The sequence below is a fragment of the Rhinatrema bivittatum genome, chromosome 8, assembly GCF_901001135.1.
Source record: "Rhinatrema bivittatum chromosome 8, aRhiBiv1.1, whole genome shotgun sequence".
Lineage (NCBI taxonomy): Eukaryota > Metazoa > Chordata > Amphibia > Gymnophiona > Rhinatrematidae > Rhinatrema > Rhinatrema bivittatum.
In genome coordinates, this window is record NC_042622.1 from 269,635,287 (window position 1) to 269,656,952 (window position 21,666).

At 48.7% G+C, this 21,666-nt stretch overlaps 2 protein-coding genes across 5 annotated transcripts; one reads left to right on the forward strand and one right to left on the reverse strand.

Moving 5' to 3' along the window:
• On the reverse strand, nt 1–5,913 carry RPS28 (ribosomal protein S28). 2 transcript variants are annotated; one of them, XR_003858052.1, is made up of 5 exons: nt 5,786–5,913; nt 5,533–5,580; nt 2,720–2,860; nt 778–869; nt 1–155 (listed from the first exon to the last, which is right to left on the reverse strand). XR_003858052.1 is itself a non-coding variant. In XM_029610836.1 (4 exons), the coding sequence occupies exons 1-3, from the start codon at nt 5,822–5,824 to the stop codon at nt 2,738–2,740; spliced, it is 210 nt and encodes a 69-aa protein (XP_029466696.1). In that variant the 5' UTR covers nt 5,825–5,913; the 3' UTR covers nt 1–155; nt 2,720–2,737. The 2 variants fall into 2 exon arrangements, 1 of the variants encoding a protein (XP_029466696.1); XM_029610836.1 differs by lacking the exon at nt 778–869.
• A 342-nt stretch (nt 5,914–6,255) lies between these two features.
• Nucleotides 6,256–16,513, forward strand: NDUFA7 (NADH:ubiquinone oxidoreductase subunit A7). Of its 3 annotated transcripts, none has more exons than XM_029610837.1 (5): nt 6,256–6,412; nt 9,484–9,533; nt 11,806–11,955; nt 15,259–15,378; nt 16,282–16,513. In XM_029610837.1, exons 1-4 carry the CDS (start codon nt 6,362–6,364, stop codon nt 15,356–15,358), a joined length of 351 nt encoding a protein of 116 aa, XP_029466697.1. In that variant the 5' UTR covers nt 6,256–6,361; the 3' UTR covers nt 15,359–15,378; nt 16,282–16,513. The 3 variants fall into 3 exon arrangements, with proteins under 3 accessions (XP_029466697.1, XP_029466698.1, XP_029466699.1); XM_029610839.1 differs by lacking the exon at nt 6,256–6,412 and adding an exon at nt 6,484–6,848; XM_029610838.1 differs by lacking the exon at nt 15,259–15,378 and having other exon boundaries at nt 6,259–6,412.
• Nucleotides 16,514–21,666: the final 5,153 nt, after the last annotated feature.

Genomic DNA, 21,666 nt, shown 5'->3' on the forward strand with positions numbered 1-21,666 from the left:
TTGGCCTGAACAATTGTTTATTTGAAGAATGCAAAAAATAAATGAGCATAAAAACTATTTATTGCACATCTGCATGGTTTATAGAGTTGGTAGAAAGCAGGCTCTGGGTGTAAAAATTCCATAGTCCATTTTCCATCTGGGCACCCTATGAAAATCTGAAAGCAAAAGAAAAAAAAAACCCAATTATATACTAGGACTTCAATGTTCACAGCAGATGTCAGTATGAATCACACAAAGCTGTCAAACACGAGCCTGAAAACCGAGTTGAGCTTCCAGGATGACACCAGCATTAAGCAGGCACAACAAAAATCAGGCCCTAGCATGCAACAAATTGCCTAGCATATGCTCCTTATTCCTGCCTACACCTTGCAGGTTACAAGCTCAGTGCAACATCTCTCAGCTTGCAGAGTACCACATCCACTATTTCCTGCAGTAGTCAGTTGAGATCTCACAGCCAGATCATACCCAGCACTGAATCCACTTTCAGCCTCTAAATTTCAGACGCTCAGAATTCAAGACAAACTGATGTATATATTTTCACACTATCTAAGAGATACAACTTCAAGAAGAGTATATTGCCAGTGTGAAAAGAGTGAAAAAGCCGAGCATGATGAAGTAGAGACATCCCGAGGACTGTGGAGTGCAAAGTGCCACCTGCATCACCATTGCAGGAAATATACAGTGCATTCAGAAAGTATTCAGACCCCTTCACTGTTTCCACATTTAAGGCTGAATTTTAGAACAGCCACACACGTGTAAAAAAAAACCAGGACTTACATGTGTGGCTACGTGCTGTGCGCATTTTCAAAAGGGCCAGGGACGTGGTCTGGAGGCCATTAGCTGCTGTCCCGGGGAAGCACACGCTGGCTCTGCTCGAGGGGAACAGTAAGAAAAAAAAATAAAATGTTTTCTGGTAGCGGACTGGAGAAGGCCTGATTGCGTCGCTGCACATAATTTACTAAAATTCACCCCCCTCCCCCTGCCATATGCACCGCCTGCACACGTGCGTGGCCAACATGCACGCGCCGGGAACCGCGCACACATGGACGCACAGGCACTTAAAATCTAGCTCTGTTACTTTATAAGCCTTATTCTAAAATTAATATGCATTTTTTCCCTTCTCAGTCTACACCCAATACCCCATAATGACAAAACAAAATCAGGTTTGTAAAAATGAGTTCAAATTTAAAAAATTGAAATATCACAGTTACATAAGTATTTGAGTTGAGCTCAGGTGCATCCTGTTTCCACTGAGCATCCTTGAGATGTTTCTCCAACTTGGAGTCCTCCTGTGGTAAATTCCACTGATTGGACAGGATTTGGAAGGGCACTCACCTGTCTATATACAGTAAGGTCCCACAATTAACAGTGCACATCAGAGCAAAATCAAAGCCATGAACGTGAAGAAATTATCTGTAGACCTCTGGGACAGGTTTATGTCGAGGCACAGATCTGGAGAAGGTACAAAAAACAAATTGCTGCAGGTCCCGAACAACACAGAGGCCTCCATGATTCTTAAATGAAAGAAGTTCAGGACCTTTCCGAGAGCTGGCCACCTGCCCAAACTGAGCAATCTGTGGAGGAGAACGGCCTTGGTCAGGGAGGTGACCGAGAACTCGATGGTCACTCTGACAAAGCCCCAGAGTTCCGTTGTGGCAACAGGAGAACCTTCATGAAGGACAAGCATCTCTGCAGCGTTCCTTTATGGTAGAGCGGCCAGACAGAAGCCTCTCCTCAGTGAAAGGCACAGGACATCCTGTTTGGAGGTCGCCAAAAGGCACTTAAAGGACTCAGAACATGAGAAATAAGATTCCCTGGTCTGATGAAACCAAGACTGAACTCTTTGCTCTGAATGGCAAGTGTCGTGTCTTGAGGAAGCCAGGTACTGCTAATCACCTAGCAAATGCCAACCCTACGGTGAAGCATGGTGGTGGTTTTCAGCTGCAGGAACTAAGAGGCTAGTCAGGATCAGGAGAAAGATCAAGAGAGCAAAGTACGGAGATCCTTAATTAAAACCTGCTCCAGAGTGCTCTGGACCTCAGACTGGGGCAAAGATTCACCTTCCAACAGGACAATGCCCCTAAGCACGGAGCCAAGACAATGCAGGAGTGGCTTCAGGATAACGCTGTGAATGACATTCAGTGGCCCAGCCAGAGCCCAAGTCAAACATCTCTGGAGAGACCTGAAAATAGCTGTGCATCAATGCTCCCCATCCAACCTGACAGAGGTTGAGAGGACCTGCAGAGAAGAATGAGAGAAAATCCCCAAATCCAGGTGTGCCAAGATTGTAGCATCACACCCAAGAAGTCTTGAGGATGTAATTGCTGCAAAAGGTCTTCAATAAAGTAGTGAGTAAAGGGTCTGAATACTTATGTAAATGTGATAGTTCAGGTTTTTTTTTTTATTTTTTTAATTTGCACAAATTTCTACAAACCTGATTCTGTTTTGCCATTATGGTGTATTATGTGTAGATCAAGGAAGGAAAAAGTGCACATTCATTTTAGAATAAGGCTATAATGTAACAGAATGTGGAAAAAGTGGTCTGAATACTTTCTGAATGCACTGTAAGTCTCAGAATAGCTATTCCTAGGACCCAGGTACCATTCTAGATCCAACTTTTCTCTGCAGAATGTGCATTATCCAACCTTTCGTCATTACGTCAAACTAAAACAACTGTATCCAAAGGAACATGAACTGCTGTTAGAAAAACACGTCTTACCCAAAGAAGCCAATCAGCTCAGCGTAACCTTCTGGCCTCACGCTCTGATTCCAGCAGTGTCAGGACATCCCCCTCACGCACAGGGCCCTTCACATTCCGGATAATCGATCGGTTACTGTCATCCATGAACTCTACGCGTACCTACAGGAAATGAAGCAATTCATTATCTGCAGGAAAAATGCCCCAATGAATCAATCACTCCACAGATTATAAAAAAAACAAAGGATCATACAAAGCGGCAAAACTACCAGGAACCTCCTATTCTACAATCCAATAAGGTAGGAAAGGGTGCCCCAAGGAAAGAGCTGAATGCATTGTCCATATAGCATTCTAGGGTTATTTTCTATATTTGCTCTTTAAAAGAAGTTTCCTTAAAATGCTGTAGTGTCAATTTTCACAAGTTTAAAAAAAAAAAAAGCACCAGTTACATTACAGCCAGCAAAGGTACTCAGATACCTGATCCATATAAAGCTGTGGACCCAAAAAGCATATCGGAAGCCGATCCAAGATTGCTGTGTAGCAGTAAAACACAGGAGGAGATCGGTGTATGTAAGAGACCTTTACTGAAATCTGCCAGACTCTGGCTGAGTTTCGCTCTTTGTCAAGAGCTGCCTCAGGGGCTATGCATGTCTGCAGGGTGGATATTGTGAAGTTATTCTCCCGCTCTGCCTTTTGAGCTGTACGATTCAAGTGTTTGTGCTCCAATTTGATCCTTCTCAATACTACAGCTGCCTGTGTGATCCGGATCATGTCACTGCGTTAGCCAGCTTGAACTGTATTGATCACAACTCCTTACTCAAATCTGAATTCCATCCGACTGTTTAGAAAAGATCTGTGTGATGGAAACCCTCTTACTGGATGCGATCTTTTTCAATTTGAGGAAAAAACCTACGGTGTGTGTCCATTAGGTAATGCCGCTTTCAGATTGAAAAAGATCGCATCCAGTAAGAGGGTTTCCATCACACAGATCTTTTTTCTAAACAGTCCGATGGAATTCAGATTTGAATAAGGAGTTGTGACCCTAGCATGCCACTAACATGAAGGCCTCGGCGCGCCACAGCACATGCTCTGCTCGCCGCGAAAATGAAGGCCCCCAGTGCAGCGGGATGTGCGCCACTCGCAGCTAAAATGAAGGCCCCTGTGAGAATGTGTGAGAACGGGGCGGGTGAGAGAGCAGGAAGAGGGGATGCTTGAGTGGGTTTCAGAGAGAGGGAGCCTATATGAGGAGATTGGGAGCACGTATATGAAAAACGGATCATGTGGACGTGAAGGTGCTGGCCTGTGTGAAGGGATTGTGTATGTGCGAGACAGAGCCTGTGTGAAGGGGTGCGTGAGAGAGAGACATAGGTAGCCTGTGTGAGGATGTATGTGTGAGAGAGAAAGGGAGCTTGTGTGGGTGTGTATGCAAAAGAGAGGGCCCTGTATGAGGGGGATGTGTGTGAGAGAGTGAGGGAGCCTGTATGAGGGTGTGTGTATGTGTATTAGAGAGAGGGAGCATGTGTGTGACAGAGGGAGCCTGTGTGAGGATGGATGTGAGAGAGAAAGGGAGCTTGTGTGGGTGTGTATGCAAGAGAGAGGGACCCTGTATGCGGGGATGTGTGAGAGTGTGGGAGCCTGTATGAGGGTGTGTGTATGTGTATTAGAGAGAGGGAGCATGTGTGTGACAGAGGGAGCCTGTGTGAGGATGGATGTGAGAGAGAAAGGGAGCTTGTGTGGGTGTGTATGCAAGAGAGAGGGACCCTGTATGAGGGGGATGTGTGAGAGAGTGAGGGAGCCTGTATGAGGGTGTGTGTATGTGTATTAGAGAGAGGGAGCATGTGTGTGACAGAGGGAGCCTGTGTGAGGATGGATGTGAGAGAGAAAGGGAGCTTGTGTGGGTGTGTATGCAAGAGAGAGGGACCCTGTATGCGGGGATGTGTGAGAGTGTGGGAGCCTGTATGAGGGGGTGTGTATGTGTACTAGAGAGAGGGAGCATATGTGTGTGAGAGAGGGAGGGACAGAGAGGGAGCCTGTGTGAGGGGTAGTACTGAGAACGGGGTCAAACTCTGGGACTGGTGATAGAGTGGAAGGGGTTGAGCCTAGAGGTGGAGAGGAGAGATACTGGCAGGTGGAGGAGTTGGGGCCTGAGAGGGCAAAGTGGCCAGGGGAGTAGGGAGAGCGAGTGGAAGGGACACTCTTACAGTGAATTTCTAGGGAAATTCTGCTCAAAATATTTTTTAAAAATCCTCTTTAAGTAATAATTTTCTTGTATTCATTTAAAATGTAATTACTTAAACTGTCCAGTAAATTGTGCTATTTTAACCAATATTTGAAGTTTTTGTGCCCAGAATCCCCCCCCCCCCCCCTCCGGGAGCAAATAGTGCACAAGGAGCACTATCCGGGAAGGCACTAGGAAACGCTTAGGGAGGAGTCCCCAGCAGTACCCGCCATCCCCCATGGCCGGGCACACATGGGTAGGGGCCCCCATGAGCCGCAATCCCAAAAGGGGCAAAGAGGAGCCTGCAGGTCAGGAAGTGGAAAGTGCAATACGCATCCAGGGAGGCCCACTAAAGGGGCTTTACCAGCCTTCATCTGCCGCCCTCTCTTTTATCTCCAGGAAACAAAAAGTGTCATTTGCAATCGCTAACGAACCGCCTGGGAGCAATTAGGCAGGCGCGGGCAGAACTTATCCTGCGTAAGCTCGGACGGCCCAGCCGCGATGCCAAGCCCAATGCTGCGCGGGTGCTACAAAACCCCACAACCCCGGGCCCCCGGCCCCGCCACATCCCAGAGCAGAGCCGGTCCCCAGCCCGGCCCAGGGCGCGGGATCTTACCTGGGTGCACTGGCCCTGGGAGCCAGTCCTGCCCAGCACCTTGGTGACCTGCGGAGGGAAGACAACGGCGTTAGGAGAGACAGAAGCCCGAGCTCCGCCACATCACCACCACCTCCTCCTACCTGCCGGGGGCCTGGCCTGGCCTAGTCCCCGGCTTCCTCGCGGCCTCCCCTTACTCTCCCGCCGCCTTCTCACAGTTCGACGCGGTTATAACCCCCCGGCCTCGTGACTTGCAAAGCCCGCGCGCACTCACTCGCGCCAGCTTGATGGGTTGCACGCGACTCGCTTCCATGATGGCGGTTTCAGCGGAAAAAGAGAGTCACGTGGTGCGAGAGGCCTCTTATGTACCGTTACGTGAGGCATGGGTGGGGCGACGTCGACGGCCGCCGTTTATTACGTAGGCGCTGTAGCCACGTGACTACATTCTGACCTCCTCTCCCCAACGGCGTTGCCGCCATTTTTGACGCGGGATTAAAAAAAAAAAAAAAAAAAAGTAAAACGAGGAGACCACCATGCAGAGATAAAAACAGTCAGAAGATCCTTTATTATAAATGACCCAGCTTAAAATTGTATTTTAACGTAACAAAACTGACCTGGCGTTCTGTGTTTTTCAGTGGGTCACAGACTTCGCCATGAACATTTCAAACATTTTCTCTTGACGATCTCACAGGTGTTAGTTTTTTTTTTCTTTGCCAGACTCAAAGATGGCGTGGTCACGTGGTCTCCATTATAGACGTATCCGTGCCCTTTCGCGTCAGGGCTCGGAGTTCCTCCAGGCCAGCCTCCTTCCCAGGCTGCACCGCGGCTCCTCCTGCCCTTGACAACAAAGATGGCGTCGGCCACCAAATTCATCCAGCGACTGCGGAACTGGGCTTCGGGGGTAAGAGACTCGCGCAGCGGGGGCGCGGGGAGGCCGCAGGGGTTTTCCTGGGAAGAGGATGTCGGGGGTTAGCGGTTAACCTGGAGCTGGGACACGCCGGACAGGTGCAGCCGAGCCGCCACTCATCCTCTGGGCCAGTCCCGGTTTTAGAGCTTCCATCGAGTGCATTGCGGGGGGGGGGGGGTTTGTAATCCCTGCGCCTTTCTGGAGCGAGCACAGCAGGCATCGCGCTGGCCTGGGGCTGGGATGCTGGAAATCCAGATTTGGCCTTGAGATAACGTGGCAACGTGTGACCCACTCCTGTGGCTCTTCTCTGGGCGAGCCGCGCGACTCCAGGATGCAAGAAATCTGCGAGACGCTCCTGCTGTTTTTACACGGGTTAAGGTCGGGATGAGGTGTGATGGAGGTCTATGAAATCTGGAGTGGGGTGGAACAGGTAAACACGGAATGGTTATTTCCCTGTAGGTATCCAGATCAGTCCAGACTCCCGGGTTTTGCCTCCCTTCCTGCAGATGAAGACAGAGAAAGTTTTACAGGCACCGCCTTATAACCCGGTGTGTCACCGGCAGCTCCTCGGTATTTCTCTGTTTCCAGCAGATGGAGGTGGTGCAAAACCTGCAGTTCTGAACCCAAGACACGCTAAGGCAGTTTTTCAGTGGCTTCTGGCCTCCCAGGGGGTTGGCACTTGGCAGGTTCTGGTGGGACCACCCCCCCTGGTCGTAGGCTCATGGAACCCCAAATTTGCTCTTCAGGACACCAGGGGTGACAGCCGGTTGTCCAGCTCCCTCCCCTTCAGTGAGGGTTTTGAGCAGCCTTTGTTCCTTCTTCAGGGAAGTATCCTTTGACTTTTGCCTTCTTAGTAAAGTTAAAAAAAAAAAACCAAACAGCCGAGCGGAGGCTGTTTTTCTGACTGCCAGCCCAATCGAGTTTCTCAGTGAGTTGGTCTTCTCTCAAACTTTTATTTCTCTGCTCTCATTCTCAGCGCGCTTCCCTCCCTCCCCGCAGTTTCCGGCACCTGCCCCGTGGCCCGAGTCGGCTGTGTCATGCCTTGTGCGAGCCATTGCTCGCGTTGCGGTGAGCATTCCCTGAGCCTTGTGCAGGCCGGCCAATGTCTCTGCTGCCTTCCCGGCAGGGGAAGGATATTCGGGGGGATGCCGCAGTGGCAGCCCAGCCCTAGACGGTTGCCGGCTGCAATGGAGCATCAGGCCGACACGTTCCCTCTCAGTGCAGGAACGGCAGCCATTTTGGGAGCTTTTTGCGCCACGTAATTTAGAGAGCACCACCACCAATTTAGAGAGCAGCGCCGTATCTGCATTCAAGTGAACGTCCAGCTCAATTAGGGGTAGCAACCACTGTAACAAGCAGGCCACACCCTTACCCCATACTCTTACCCACCCCGGTTTTGTTTTTTTTTGAGATAGCAGCCCTCCATCCTTCCGCTCCGTGAAGGTAGAACACCAACTACTGGCCACTGGCATCCCGCTCCACCTTCACGGAGCGGAAGGATGGAGGGCTGCTATCTCAAAAAAATAAAAACAGGGGTGGGTAAGAGTATGGGGTAAGGGTGTGGCCTGCTTGTTACAGCGGTTGCTACCCCTAATTGAGCTGGACGTTCACTTGAATGCAGATACGGCGCTGCTCTCTAAATTGGTGGTGGGGTGGAGGGGAATTAGGGCTGGAGGGTACTGGAAGCCAATAGTAACAGGTGGGAGAGAAAAAAAAGGGGAAAAAATGGATAAAGTGCGTAGCATGCTGGGCAGACTAGATGGGCCGTTTGGTCTTCTTCTGCCGTCATTTCTATGTTTCTATGTAGGAAAAAGCAGTCAGTGCAGGCGGGAGATCCCTGTCCTCTTCTCCTGCTGATTTCGACCCTGATGATGTCTGGGGGGCCTCAAGGGACCCGTCTGGGGACGATTCTGACACCCAGGAGGGGGATCTCGGGGGCCCTTCAGGTTTTTCCGCCAACTTCATACTCCTGATGCACCAGGCCTTCTTGGCCAATAAGAGGGGTGCTTCCTTACGTTTCTTGAGGTCTGCCTAAGAAAGCGCCCAGAGGGTTGGATCTGCCAGTGGCTACCAGGATTTGTAAGGTGCAAGCCCTTGTGGTGCGGTGGGTCATGCAGGGTATCTCCTCGGAGGTGTCTGACCATGGAGATTGTCATCAAGAGGTTCCTCCTCCCTCAGATGGTCCTGATCAGGCAGATGAGCCCGGCCAGCTTCCTTCTGTCGCAGAGGATGATGCCAAGGTGATTCGCTTGTTTCAGCATAAGGAGCCGGCTATCTGATCCTGCATGGGATTGCGGATAAGCTAGCGGAGCCGAGCCAGGACACGGTGGGGCTGGTCATGGCAGGCTTACGGGATCCGGCCAAAACCTTTCCCTTTCATGAGATGGTGAAGCAGCTGATAGTATGGGAGTGGGATACTTCTGAGACAGGGCGAAGGGCAGGCTCTGTCCCTTGCCTCAAGACACTCTGGAGCTGCTGGAGATCCCTAAGTTGGATGCGTCCATCTCAGCAGTCACAAAGCGCACCTAATCATTGGCCCAATCTGATCAAAATCCTTCTTTAAGCCTAGATTTATCATTTTGCTATAAATGTAGCGGAATGATGAGCTGCGGCCAGAAAAGGGGGGGGGGGGGGGGGCGGTGGTGTGCACCTAGCCGCATTGCGGCAGTGCATTTTTGCCTGCCGCGGTTGTGGCCACAGTGCACACTATCGCCCCTGTACTGCCAGTGGGAAAGATGGTGTTATTTCCAGTGCTACTGCTGGCAATAATGTCTAAAACATTATCGCCCGCAGCGGTACTGTAATCAAAGTTTTTCTAACCCCGCCCTAACTCCACCTCTTTCCCTCATATAAATCTTAACGTTGCGATGCAGTAGTTATCGCGTTTTAATGAGTGACCCTGTTAAATAGATAGGCAGCAATGAAAAGGTTACAGTCGCTTTAGAAGACTCATCGCACGGAGGAAATGTAATTTCCCTGTTAATTACAGTAGAAATTCTGACCAGGTTTTGCAAGAGCATCTGTTGTAATTATGTTAATACGTAGCTTTACTTTATTTTTTTCAGCATAACCTTCAGGCCAAATTACAGCTTCGGTATACAGAGATATCTAAAAGGTAATTTGTAGTTTTGATGTTCACAAACAACCTATTATAAAGAGATGCATGCTCTCAGCTGAGCTCGAAAACACGAAGTGCAATTCTGTATACGTGCTCTAGTCCAGATTCAGAAAGGTAAACGCGCTCAGTGGTACAGCACACGTTTGTGCCACGGAGATTCTGTCTGAAATCCATTAAGAATATAAGAACTGAACTGATGTGCAAATCCCGGCTGTTCCAGCATATGGAATACATACATCATCTTCACTAGAAGCCAGCTATAATAAGCATTTTCCCGTAGATACAAAATGGGAAAAACCTTTTAGTACATCTGGCCCCTAGATCAGGGTTAGGCAATTCCAGGCCTGGTCTGCCAGGATATTCACAATGAATATGCATAAGGTATATTTGCATGCATTCCCTCCATTATAGGCAACTATACACATTCATTACAGATGTCCTGAAAAACAAGACCGGTTTGTGGCACGCCAAGACTGGAATTGCCTACCTATACCCTAGATCTTGCATATGAGGGATTCTTCCAGACCTGAGATTCTCCAGGATCAGTTTGCCCAGCTGCTCTTCTGCAGATTGGCCCAAGAGATCATATGAGATTTCATACATGGTTTGTGCTTCCAGAGTTCAAACATCAAGGCCCTGCAGGAGACCAGAAAGAATTCTGGTCACCGCATCTCAAAAAAGATATAATTGCGATGGAGAGGGTACAGAGAAGGGCAACCAAAATGATAAAGGGGATGGAAAGCTCCCCTATGAGGAAAGACTAAAGAGGTTAGGACTTTTCAGCTTGGAGAAGATACGACTGAGGGGGGGGATATGATAGAGGTGTTTAAAATCATGAGAGGTCTAGAACGGGTAGATGTGAATCGGTTATTTACTCTTTTGGATAGTAGAAAGACTAGGGGGCACTCCATGAAGTTAGCATGGGGCACATTTAAAACTAATCGGAGAAAGTTCTTTTTTACTCAACGCACAATTAAACTCTGGAATTTGTTGCCAGAGGATGTGGTTAGTGCAGTTAGTATAGCTGTGTTTAAAAAAGGATTGGATAAGTTCTTGGAGGAGAAGTCCATTACCTGCTATTAATTAAGTTCACTTAGAGAATAGCCACTGCTATTACTAGCAACGGTAACATGGAATAGACTTAGTTTTTGGGTGCTTGCCAGGTTCTTATGGCCTGGATTGGCCACTGTTGGAAACAGGATGCTGGGCTTGATGGACCCCCGGTCTGACCCAGTATGACATGTTCTTATCAGACGAGGCTCTGGAGTATGACAAGGGCCCAGCAGGGATCTGAGAGCAGCTCCCAAAGCACAAATGCTTTGATAAGGCCCAACCAAAGGTCAGACGACAGTTCTGAGATCAGAGCACAAGCCCTCTGATAGGGCCCAGATGGGTTTATACACTTCACCTAACTGGGGGATCAAACAACAGGTGACAGAGCACAGACATCTCATTAGGCCCAGAAGGGATCAGAGAACAGCTGAAAGCAGCACATCATGGTAACATATGGGAGGGGTTAGAGAGCTGTAGTGAGATAAAACACTTTGCATTACTTTTATTCTCAGAGGTAGAAGTAAGTGCCCTCTCTACCCTCATGGACTCATTTATCAGTAAAGCAGCCTTCGAGATGGCTATTAATGTTGCTTCTCCCCTCCCATTTTCCCTCTTTAATCACCACACCCCAGATGGCACCAGGATCTCTTGCTGAATTTGGGGTCTGGAGGGATGTCTCTTGATCCCTCAGCACCACTCTTTTAGGTCGATATTCAGTGCCACTTAGCCGGTTAAGTTCCTGCTTAGTTAGCTAAGTGGCACTGTTTGAATATTAAGCTGTGTCTATTTATCCAGCTAAGTTAGTCAAATAAGTGCGGATTTTCAGTCTCATCTCGTTTAGTTTGCTGGATAAGCCTAGGACAGCTATTTGGCTCTCCTATAGTTAGCCAGATAAACTTATCCTACTGACTATAATAAAGTCATGGTGCAGCCCCTGATTATCCGGTCAGCTTGCTCAGCTGATTATTGGCCTCTTTATGGTTAGCAGCAGAGGCCACAACGGTAATATCGGCTGCCTTCCCTCCTCCTAGGGAGTAAGAGTGTCACTTCTCAAACCTATCCCGCCTTAACAGACTGCAGACCAGAGCCTGATCCATGGGGCTGCCCCAGTGTCACTTTAATGTCTATTGAAGACCTACAGTCAGACCCGGTTTCTTATTCCACTCATTTAATTTCATACCATTGTGTCTCATTCTAAGTATTGATGTTTGCTTAGGACTCAGTCTCCACCCAAGCTTCCTCTGGGCCCCAGTCACAAGTTTGCCGACAATTATTACTGCACACGTGATGGCCGGCGGGAGACGTACCCACCTATCGTTGTAATGTCGCCACAGAAAGCGCTCGCTTCTGGAGCCCCCGCAGCCAGGTACGTGCCCTCCGCAGACCCTCTAGCAGGAAGAGAACTGTGCTCTTTCTTAGTTGTTGCAGATTAAAGGTGTGAGCGAAGTGCACTTGTTCTGGTGAGCCCGTGCAGGGCAAGGAGCAATGTGCTCTGCCACTGGATAGAAAGCATTAGCCTCAGAAACATTTTGAGCCAGATAAATAAGATTCTGGAGGAATGGACGATCTTCCTCTCTCTGTTCCTTCTGTTCACCGTGGAGCACTATTGCAGAGGTGGGCGGTGTTTGCGTGAAATAACAAGATGTTCCTGATGGTGCAGAGTTAATTTGGATGAGTGATCCATAGCAAGGGGTGACCTAGTCAGCCTTCAAAGAGCTCATCAAACGTTGCTCCATTCCTGGAACAAAACCGACGTTTTGGGAGGGGGTCAGTGTCTGCCTTACCCCTGCAGCACTGAAAGTTGCTAGCTGGCATCTTGTTTCTGAGACAGGGGGTTCTTGAAATAGGAAATGTGTTTCTGAATATAACCTCCTCGCCTGCACGATGGACGAGAGCCCTTGGACTAGAACCTGCCCCGATGCCCATGGCAGAAGCTGCTGGTGAAAGCCCCTTCTTGAACATACCCAGATCAGACCAGACCAGTGGGTTGTGCGTTCCTACCAGCAGATGGAGACAGAGAACAAAGACGTTTGGACACTGCTACATAACCGAGAGCGCCCCCTGCAGCCCCTCAGTATTTCTCTGACTCCAGCAGATGGTAGAGATGCAAATCTGCAGTCTTGTTAGTTAATAAAAAAAAAAAGGTATTAGGGGAAGGTTTTTTTCCTAGGTTAGGCTAGTTAGTAGTTAGTAATGCAGCTTCCTGAGGTGTTAGGCACCTTCGTGGGCCATCCCTCAGTTGAAGCCGGGCGTCCAGGGGGATTGGATACCCCTGCCTGCGTCTCGCCCGCAGCGGTCCAGTGTCTCGATAGCCAGGGGCTCCTGGTTTCCTCGACCACTGAGGAGGCTCCTCCTTTCCTCAGGCTCCAGCAGGGCCAGTATAAAGTTTCAAAAAGGAAAAGGAGCTGAAGTCTTTCAAGGTAGGCGGAGTTGCTTCGGGGGACGGGCCATGCCGTTTCATCGGCAGGCCGGTCGGAGTGGGGAGCTCGACCTCCGCGGGTCCTAACGACGGCCCGGGGCTCCGGGTAGGTCCTGGGGAGGAAGGCCTTCGCGCACGTAGTAGGCCGCATTTTTTTTTTGCGCCGGCAGCTCTCCTCAGAGCAGTTTCGCGCCTGCAGGGAGTTTGCTATTTTTAGCTCCTGCAGTTGTGCAAAGGCTTCCCGGCCTGACTTTTTTTTCTTTTTTCTGATGACCGCGTGGCTGCTCGGTCTGGTGTATGGCACTCAGACCCAAGATGGGGACTTGCTGTGTGTGTGGGACGCCAGGGCAGGCCCTAAACGCTGGTTCCCTTTGTTCTGCCTGTTCCATAGGGCAGGAGGGAACTTCCTCGGGCGGAGCAGCAGGCAGACAAGGGCTCCGGGCCGAGGTCCTCCTTGGTGGGGGAGGGTGGCTCGCGGCGGGTGCTGCAGGAGGAGGAGGAGGCCCCTCCCATTCTATCCCCGGTGGACCAGATTCCCATTTTTGGGGGTGACCCTGGGCTACTGGACCCTCCTGCGGGGGGGGGGAGGGGGGTTGATTCGGGGGAGTTCTGGCCTGAATTTGTGCTGCACCAGGCGTTCCTGGCTAGGAAACAGGAGATCCTGAAGAGAGCAGCGCAGCCAGACCCTTTGGTGGTCCCCAGACCACCATCAATCTGCAGGAGCTCGACAAGGGGCTCCAGGTGAGGACAGGCTGCCAGCCCCACTCGGGGATCCCTCGGACCCTGGGGACGGATCAGGATCCGGGTCCCGGTTAGGTCAGTTAACTTTGGGGAAGATGTTTCCAGTAAGGCCCACCCAGTGGATCTGAGCATTGATCCTAGGGGATTCAGGATTATTAATTAGTTTATGGACGAGCAATGCAAGCTGAAATTTGATTTGCCAACGTATCGGGAGCCAATGCAAGGACTGCAGTACAGGGGAGAGATGCTGGCGCAAACCCATGTCCAGAAAAGAATATAAGCTGCTGAGTTCTGCATGATCTGCAGGGAACAACGTGAACCAGCTGGAAGGCCAATGAGAGGAGAACTCTTATAATCCAGAGGGGAACATCAATGCTTGTAACATGGTTCTAAACATCTACCTGCTTATGAAATTTGTGAAATGCTGATTTTTATCAGGGCTTTAAAGTGGCCTCACATTGACAGATGCAAATCTGGGATAACTCTAAATTTCACACTTGAGATTGTAATCGTAGCTCACAGCTTTCAAAGATGAAGGCTTCAGGATTGTTCGGTGATGGAGGCCTACTTCAGGTTTGTCAGTGTTGAGAGCTTAGCTTATTATGGAATAGCCAGCGTTTAACTGAAGATAAGCAAACTGAAATAAACTCAATAAAAGTGGAATCCCATGACACATCACTGGAATGAAAAACTGAATTCCTGGAATCGTAACTAGCTTACGTAATGCGGTGAGGTAGATGTGAAATGGAGCTGCAGGGAGCGCCGATCTCTGCGGGACGCCAGAAGCAAAGGGTACACCAAGCGGAAGCCATTTTCCCTGTTGTGTATGCCCTGAAAGGAACGACTTTAAACCAGCATAATACTTACCCTGCAAGTCGGGAGGTTAGGAGATGGAGATCAATGGTGTCTAATGCCGCCGAGGTTGAGTAAAGCCATTAGGTATTGTGTCATGCTGTGGAAAGCGCCTTATGTTAGTGCTAGAGAGAAGCAAGATTTCATTCAGTGCTATAATATGTGAGGAAACCAAAGTATTGAGGATCAGAAATACCATTCTCTTCCACGGATTCAATGAGTTGTTGGTAAACAGCTTTGACGGAAGAGAAAGTGATGAGCTGGGGAAGTAATTATCCAGTTCTGTGTTTATTTTAAAGATGCCCGTTTTAAAGTGCTGCACAAGAATCCTTGCTGGAGGGAACATATTTACCAAATTGGTGTCTCTCTTCTTTCTGACACTGTGGCGGGAATAAAGGGAGGCTTGTTCTTTTAAGAGCTCTGTCCATGCATCATATTTATGCCATGAGAACGGAGAGTGTTGGCTTACATCAGATATGTGTTTAGTGCCACAACTATCATGGTTTCTGGGAGGATTTTCCATAGTTTAAATGTTTCATTTGTTCTCTTTTGTTTATGTCTCTCTTCATGCTGGTCTCTCTGTTACGGTTTTCTTTTTCTTTTCTCTCTCTCCCCATCTCCTGTCTCTCTTGCTTGCTGCGCCCATTCCTGTCTCAGCCCCAGCGTTACAAGAGGGTCTTCCAGAACGGCAGCCCCTTCTCAGAGGGGTCCCGTGCTGCCTGGTACTCTGAATCTTCAGGCGAGCGCAGGACTCTGACTAAATGCGGATCTGATGAGGTCATTAAGTAAACGGGACCGAGGGATGAAGAGGGGACCAGCTTTTTTCTGTTTGGGACCCATTCTGGAGCTGCAGTAGGACCAAATCACAGCGCGCAGTTACGAATGAAATCATTAAATCGCTGTTTTATCTTTTTATGTTGGAAAATTCAGAATGCTCAGTTTTGCTGACAGGTTTTGATTACGTCCTTCTGCCAAAATTTGCCAAATCCTAAATTTGAGGCCTGAGCTACATCGTAGAAGCCACTGGGTAATTTGATTGGGGTAGATGATTCACACAGTGACACGAAAGGAACTGTTCTGTACAAAACCACAAGGCTATGACTAATACACAAGAGGCAAAAATAAAAGGTGGAAATTTAAATTTGAGAATGAGGGGTCTGGGGGGACTCTGGAGCAGTAGTGTGCAGTTTCTGGATTCAGTTCCTCAGGTCTTCTGCTCCCTGGCAATGACTGGTGGCCAGATTTAGGGTCCTTGAGTGCAGGGTTTGGGAAGGCACCCTGGTGCATGGCTTCTGTCCTGGACTGGCACTGGGAGGGATATAAAATAGGGGGAAAAAAAAAACCTCTTGGTAGTTACAAATGAAGGCTCATGTCATCAGGATGAGCTTGAGAACCCAAAGAAGCAGGAGCAAACTGCTGGGTCAAAAAAAACAAAACGGAATAACGCAAGGAAATATTTCTTCGCAGAGAGGGCAGAAATAGTATTGGGAATTCAAGAAATCCAGGGAGTGGCAAAGAAGATCATAAAGCATGGGAAGAACCAGAGACAGATGATGTAGGATTTGTGGTATTTCACTAGATGGAGAAAGAGGGCCTGTGAGATGGACCTGCTGCTGCCATATTCCAGGTTTCTCGGTTTAAACTGACCTAATGCCTTTTTTTGTTTCCTTTTCCTTTCAGCTCAGAAACCGCTGTGGCCACATCAGCAAAAAAGCCTGTTACTCCAGGAATGCCTCCACCAAAGTGGGAATTGTCAAAGGACGAGCCATATCTGTGAGTGGATCAGAGGAGAAGAAGGGTCATAAAAATCCTCTTTAAACTTGGAGTCTTGATTGAGAATACATGGGACTTTCACCTTGGAAAGAAAAATGTTCTGCTGTGTTACTGTTTAAATATATTGTTAATAAGTCTCTCTGGCCTGGTTTGCGTTCATTACTATAAGTGTTTCATGTCAGAATTCTGGCTAGCCTTCGAATCACATATGAAAGGTCTAGCAAAAGGGAGTAGACTTCAGAACTCAAATGTAATATCCCTTTTTGTGTTGGGGAGCAGAATGATCCTTTACATGACCCTCAAGATGCAATCCCGCCTAGGCATAACAGAAGGAGATGCAAATGCTAGCTAATTGGATAGTGTCTGTTTGGCAATGCCCAACCTATTGCTATCAAAAGAAATAAAAAGTTGGGTGGACTGTCTATGTGCTTCTGTCTATTCCAGATAGAAGGCTGAAGCTTGCAGTCCAAATGGTGCGGTGCTCATTCACCTTGGTGGGAATGGGGCCTGGGAAAAAAATATTGGCAGGATGATTGACTGATTAAGATGGAAATCCATCAACACCTTAGGCAGGAACTTAGGCTGTGTATGGAAGACCATCCCGTCATGATAAAACTTAGTGTAAGTTGGATAAATCACTAAGGCCTGGAGCTTGCTGACCCTGCACACTGAAGTAACTGCTACCAAAAATATGACCTTTCAGGTCAGGTATTTGAGGTCACAGGACTGCAGTGACTCAAAAGGAGATTTCATCAGCTGAGCTAACACCATGTTGAGGTGTCAAGACACAGTGGGAGGCCTTAGGGGAGTCTTTGACACAGACTCCACATGAAACATACAACTATAGGCTGTACAGAGATGGGTGTACCATCTACACCTTGGTGGTATGAGCCAGTTGCACTAAGATGAACTCTAATGAAACTGGTTTTCAAGTCAGCTTCTGGTAGTTGTAGAAGGTAGTCAAGCATTTTTTGTGTGGGGCAGAACGGATCTAGGGCCTTCTGCTCACACCACATGGAAAACCTCCTCCACTTCAGTCCCTCAGACTTTCTAGTGGAAGGTTTCAAGAAGCTACCAGGTCTCGAGACACATCCTCTGAAAGATCAAGTGGCTGCAGAATTAACCTCTCAACATCTGTGAGCGACAAAGTATGGAGGTTGGGATGCTGCTGCCTGCCTTGGTCTTGTGTGATGAGATCTATGGAAGTCCCCAGACTGATCGGTCTCCAGATGGACAACTCCCATAGGAGTGGAAACCAGACCTGTCTCGGCCAGCGACGGGGCTATGAGAATCATAGTCCCTCTGTCCTCGCGAAGCTTCAAGGGTGTCTTTGTCACTAAAGGAATCAAAGGACAAACTTACAGAAAACCCTTGCCTCAATGACAGTCAAGGGTGTCTGAGGCTGATTTGCCATCTGACCTGTGTAAGGAGCAAAACAGAGGCACCTTCCTGTTGCTGGGGGACGTGAACAGATCTACATCTAAGCTCTCCCAGAGGCGGAATATCTGATTCGCTATCCCCTGGTCCAGGGACCACTCGTGGGGTCTGAAGGCTTGACTCAGCCTGTCCACTACCACTTTCTCCATCTGGCCAGGTACATGGCCCCGAACACTGTCCCTTGGGACAGGGCCCAAAACCATATCTGGACCGCTTCCTGACACAAGAGGTAAAATCCCCGTGCCTCCCTGCTTGTTGACATACCGCATGGCTACCTGATTGTCGGTCTGGATCAGGACAACTTTGATGGACAGTCGCTCTCTGAAAGCCCATAACGTGTACTTGATCGTCCAAAGCTCCAGGAAGTTGATTTGACAAGAGTGTTCCTGAGCGGTCCAGAGTCCTTGAGTACCAAGGCCATCTATATGAGCTCCCCACCACAGGGTGGATGCATCCATGTTTAGTACAATTTAAGTAGGGCAACTCCAAAAAGGGATCCTCCTTTTCCAGATTTGAAAGTACCCGCCCCCAGGCAAGGAGTCCCGGAGAGACGGGGTGATGCCGATGCAAACCTGGAGGCTCTGAGTGGCCTGGCACCACCGCAACCTCGGGATCCATTGGGCTCTGCACGATTGTAAATGTGCCAAGGGAATAACTTGGACAGTTGCGGCCATATGGTCCAAAAGCCTCAACGAGTGCCAGGCTGACACCTGCTGGCGCTGTTGAATCTCTGTTGCAAAGGCTACCAAGGTGATGGCCCTCTGGTGAGGCAGAAAAGCCTTGGCTTGAGCCTTGTCTTGCAGGGCTCCTATGAAATCCAATTGAGGTAATGGGCTGAGTTTGGATCGGGTAGTTGAGAACAAATCCTAGGGACTCCGATACCTGCATGTTCAAGTGCATGGACCTGACGGCCGCAGCCTGAGATGTGCTCTTGACCAGCCAATCGTCCAGATATGGGAAAACATGCATGCACTCCCAGCCTGTGGAGGTGCACGCCACTACAGACGCATTTTGTGAAGACCTGTGGGGCAAGTGCAAGCCTGAATGGCAACACCTGGTACTGGAAATGCTAATTTCCCACCACAAATTGGAGATACCTCCTGTGACCGGAGAAGATCTCGATATGAGTGTATGTATCCTTTAGGTCGAGGGAGCATAGCCAGTCTCCTTTTTGTAAAAAGGGGATCAAGGTGCTCAGGGAAACCATCTTGAACTTTTCTTAGAAACTTAAGTCTAGGATGGGACAGAGTCCTTCTGTTCTCTTTAGAATCAGGAAGTACCTGAAGTATAATCCCTGCCCTCTTTGCCCTGCTGGTATGGGCTTGACCGCTCTGGCCATTAAGAGAGCTCCGCTAATAGTACCTCCTGATATGCTACCAGCCCTCAATATGGGCACGGAGGGCAATTTGGCCAGACACCCAATAGATTCAATTGGTACCCTTGGCATGCGACGGACAGAACTCACTGGTCCGAGAATATATTGGGACAGTGCTTTGCAAAGAACCGCAGCCTGCCCCTAACCCGAGGATCCATCATTCCTGTATGGGCAACTGGCTTATGCTCCCTGCAGCCCAGTAAAAACCCTGTCCCTGGAGTTGACTGAGAAGCTGGCTGGGACATGGGGGCGCTTTGTTGCTTGGGACGGCTGCAGGAGCCTTGCTGGTGTTGGCAGGAGCGAGGAGTCAGAGGATAGTATTTCCTTTTGGTGGGTACCTTCATACCTCGCTGACTTTCTAGTGCACACAGGAAAATGGAGAGTATGCATGTATTTTTAATAATGAGATACACACACATTCTCCATTTCTGCACAAGTATTTCCATGTTCCAGGTCGCGCCATCCTCTTGGATGAGGAGGATGGGTCCAGAGTACGGGCGGCGAATTGTTGGAGGGTTTCATGGTGGTTCCGAAGTTGGGCCACAGCATTCTTCACCTTAATTCCGAAGAGATTCTCTCCAGTACACGTCAAGTCAGCAAGAGATCCGAGATCCTCAGCCATGCCATTCTGTGGGCCCCGATTCCTGCTACAGAGACTCTCAATGCCGTCTCAAAAACCTATTAGGTTGCATGGACCTCATGTCTTCCGCACTCCAGGCCCTTAAGCACCAGCAGCATGAGTGAGTCCTGCTGCTGTTGAGGCAGATGCTCTTCCACCTGCTTCCAGATGTCCCACGAGTACTGGCTCATATAGAGCTGGTAAGGACATAAGAAATTGCCATACTGGGTCAGACCAAGGGTCCATCAAACCCAACATCCTGTTTCCAACAGAGGCCAAACCAGGCCACAAGAACCTGACAAGTAACCAAACACCAAGAAGATCCCATGCTACTGATGCAAATAATAGCAGTGGCTATTCCCTAAGTAAACTTGATTAATAGCAGTTAATGGATTTCTCCTCCAAGAACTTATCCAAACCTTTTTTTGAACCCAGCTACACTAACTGCACTAACCACATCCTCTGGCAACAAATTCCAGGGCTTAATTGTGTGTTGAGATGTGGTGACCAGAATTGTACACAGAATTCACGGTGTGGTCTCACCATGGAGTGATACAGAGGCATTATGACATTTTCTGTTTTATTAACCATTCCCTTCCTAATAATTCTTAACATTCTGTTTGCTTTTTTGACTGCTGCAGCACACTGCGCCGATGATTTTAAAGTATTATCCACTATGATGCCTAGATCTTTTTTCCTGGGTGGTAGCTCCTAATATGGAACCTAACATCGTATAACTACAGCAAGCTACACTTGCGGTAGGCGGTAATGTGGGCAGTGAGCATGGCGCTTTGAAATACTTTCCTCCCAAGAATGGCCATTGCTCTATGGTTCTTCCCTGTGGGTGCCCAGGAATGAGTCCGAGAGAGCTTGGTCATCTTGAGGGCAGATTCAACCACCACTGACTGGTGGGGCAGCTGATGCTTATCAAATCCAGTAGCCTTCTCTTCGAGGTTAATCCCTTTTGCCGCATGATTGACGGGAGGCACTGTGAGGGGATGTTTGCATATCTTCAGTAGCAGCTTCCTAAGGATTTCATGTACGGGGACCGCCACGATCTCCTTAGGAGGCGCCACAAACTGGAGGATATCAAGCATTTTGTGCCTGGCATCCTCCGTCAATAACTGAAAAGGGATGGGTGGCTTCCGCCATAACCATCACAAACCCTGCAATGGTTAAGTCCTCAGGCAGATACTTCGTTTGCTCTTCAGGAGAAGGGTCTGAAGGGAGGCCCTTGGAGAACTCTGAGGAGGACTCTAAAACATCATCCCTCTAGAGGTCATAGGGTTCTTCATCATCACTGTAGGTGACAGGGGATGGGTCCCTAGGTGCTCGGCCTACGTCCAGAGGCGCAAGCACCGGTAGAACTGGATGGGGGGAAGCACCGACGTAGAAACATGCAGATTTCAACTCATTTGAAGGAACAATTGAATCAAGTTGTTCTTATAGTTTATGCTGTGCTGCATAATTATATGCTGCTACTTACAAATCTACACCTAACCAGGACCAAACGTTCATATGCAAAGTGGACACACAACCAGTGTGACATCAGCTTTGCAGCCATGCAATAAGTCCTGCTAATATCTTTTGCCCCTGAGGCAGCTCTCCACTAAAGAGCGAAACTCGGCCAGAGTCGGGCTAATTTCAATAAAGGGCAATTACACACACCGATCTACGCTTTCTTTCTTTCTTTATTTAAAGGCTTTTATATACCGGAGTTCATGCACTTGTGCATACCACTTCGGTTTACACAGAACAAGGAACAGAAAATTACATCAAACAGATTGAACAATTAAACAAATATACAATTACATCCAACAATTGGGTATAAATAACATGGCTAACTTAGTAGGAACTTAGA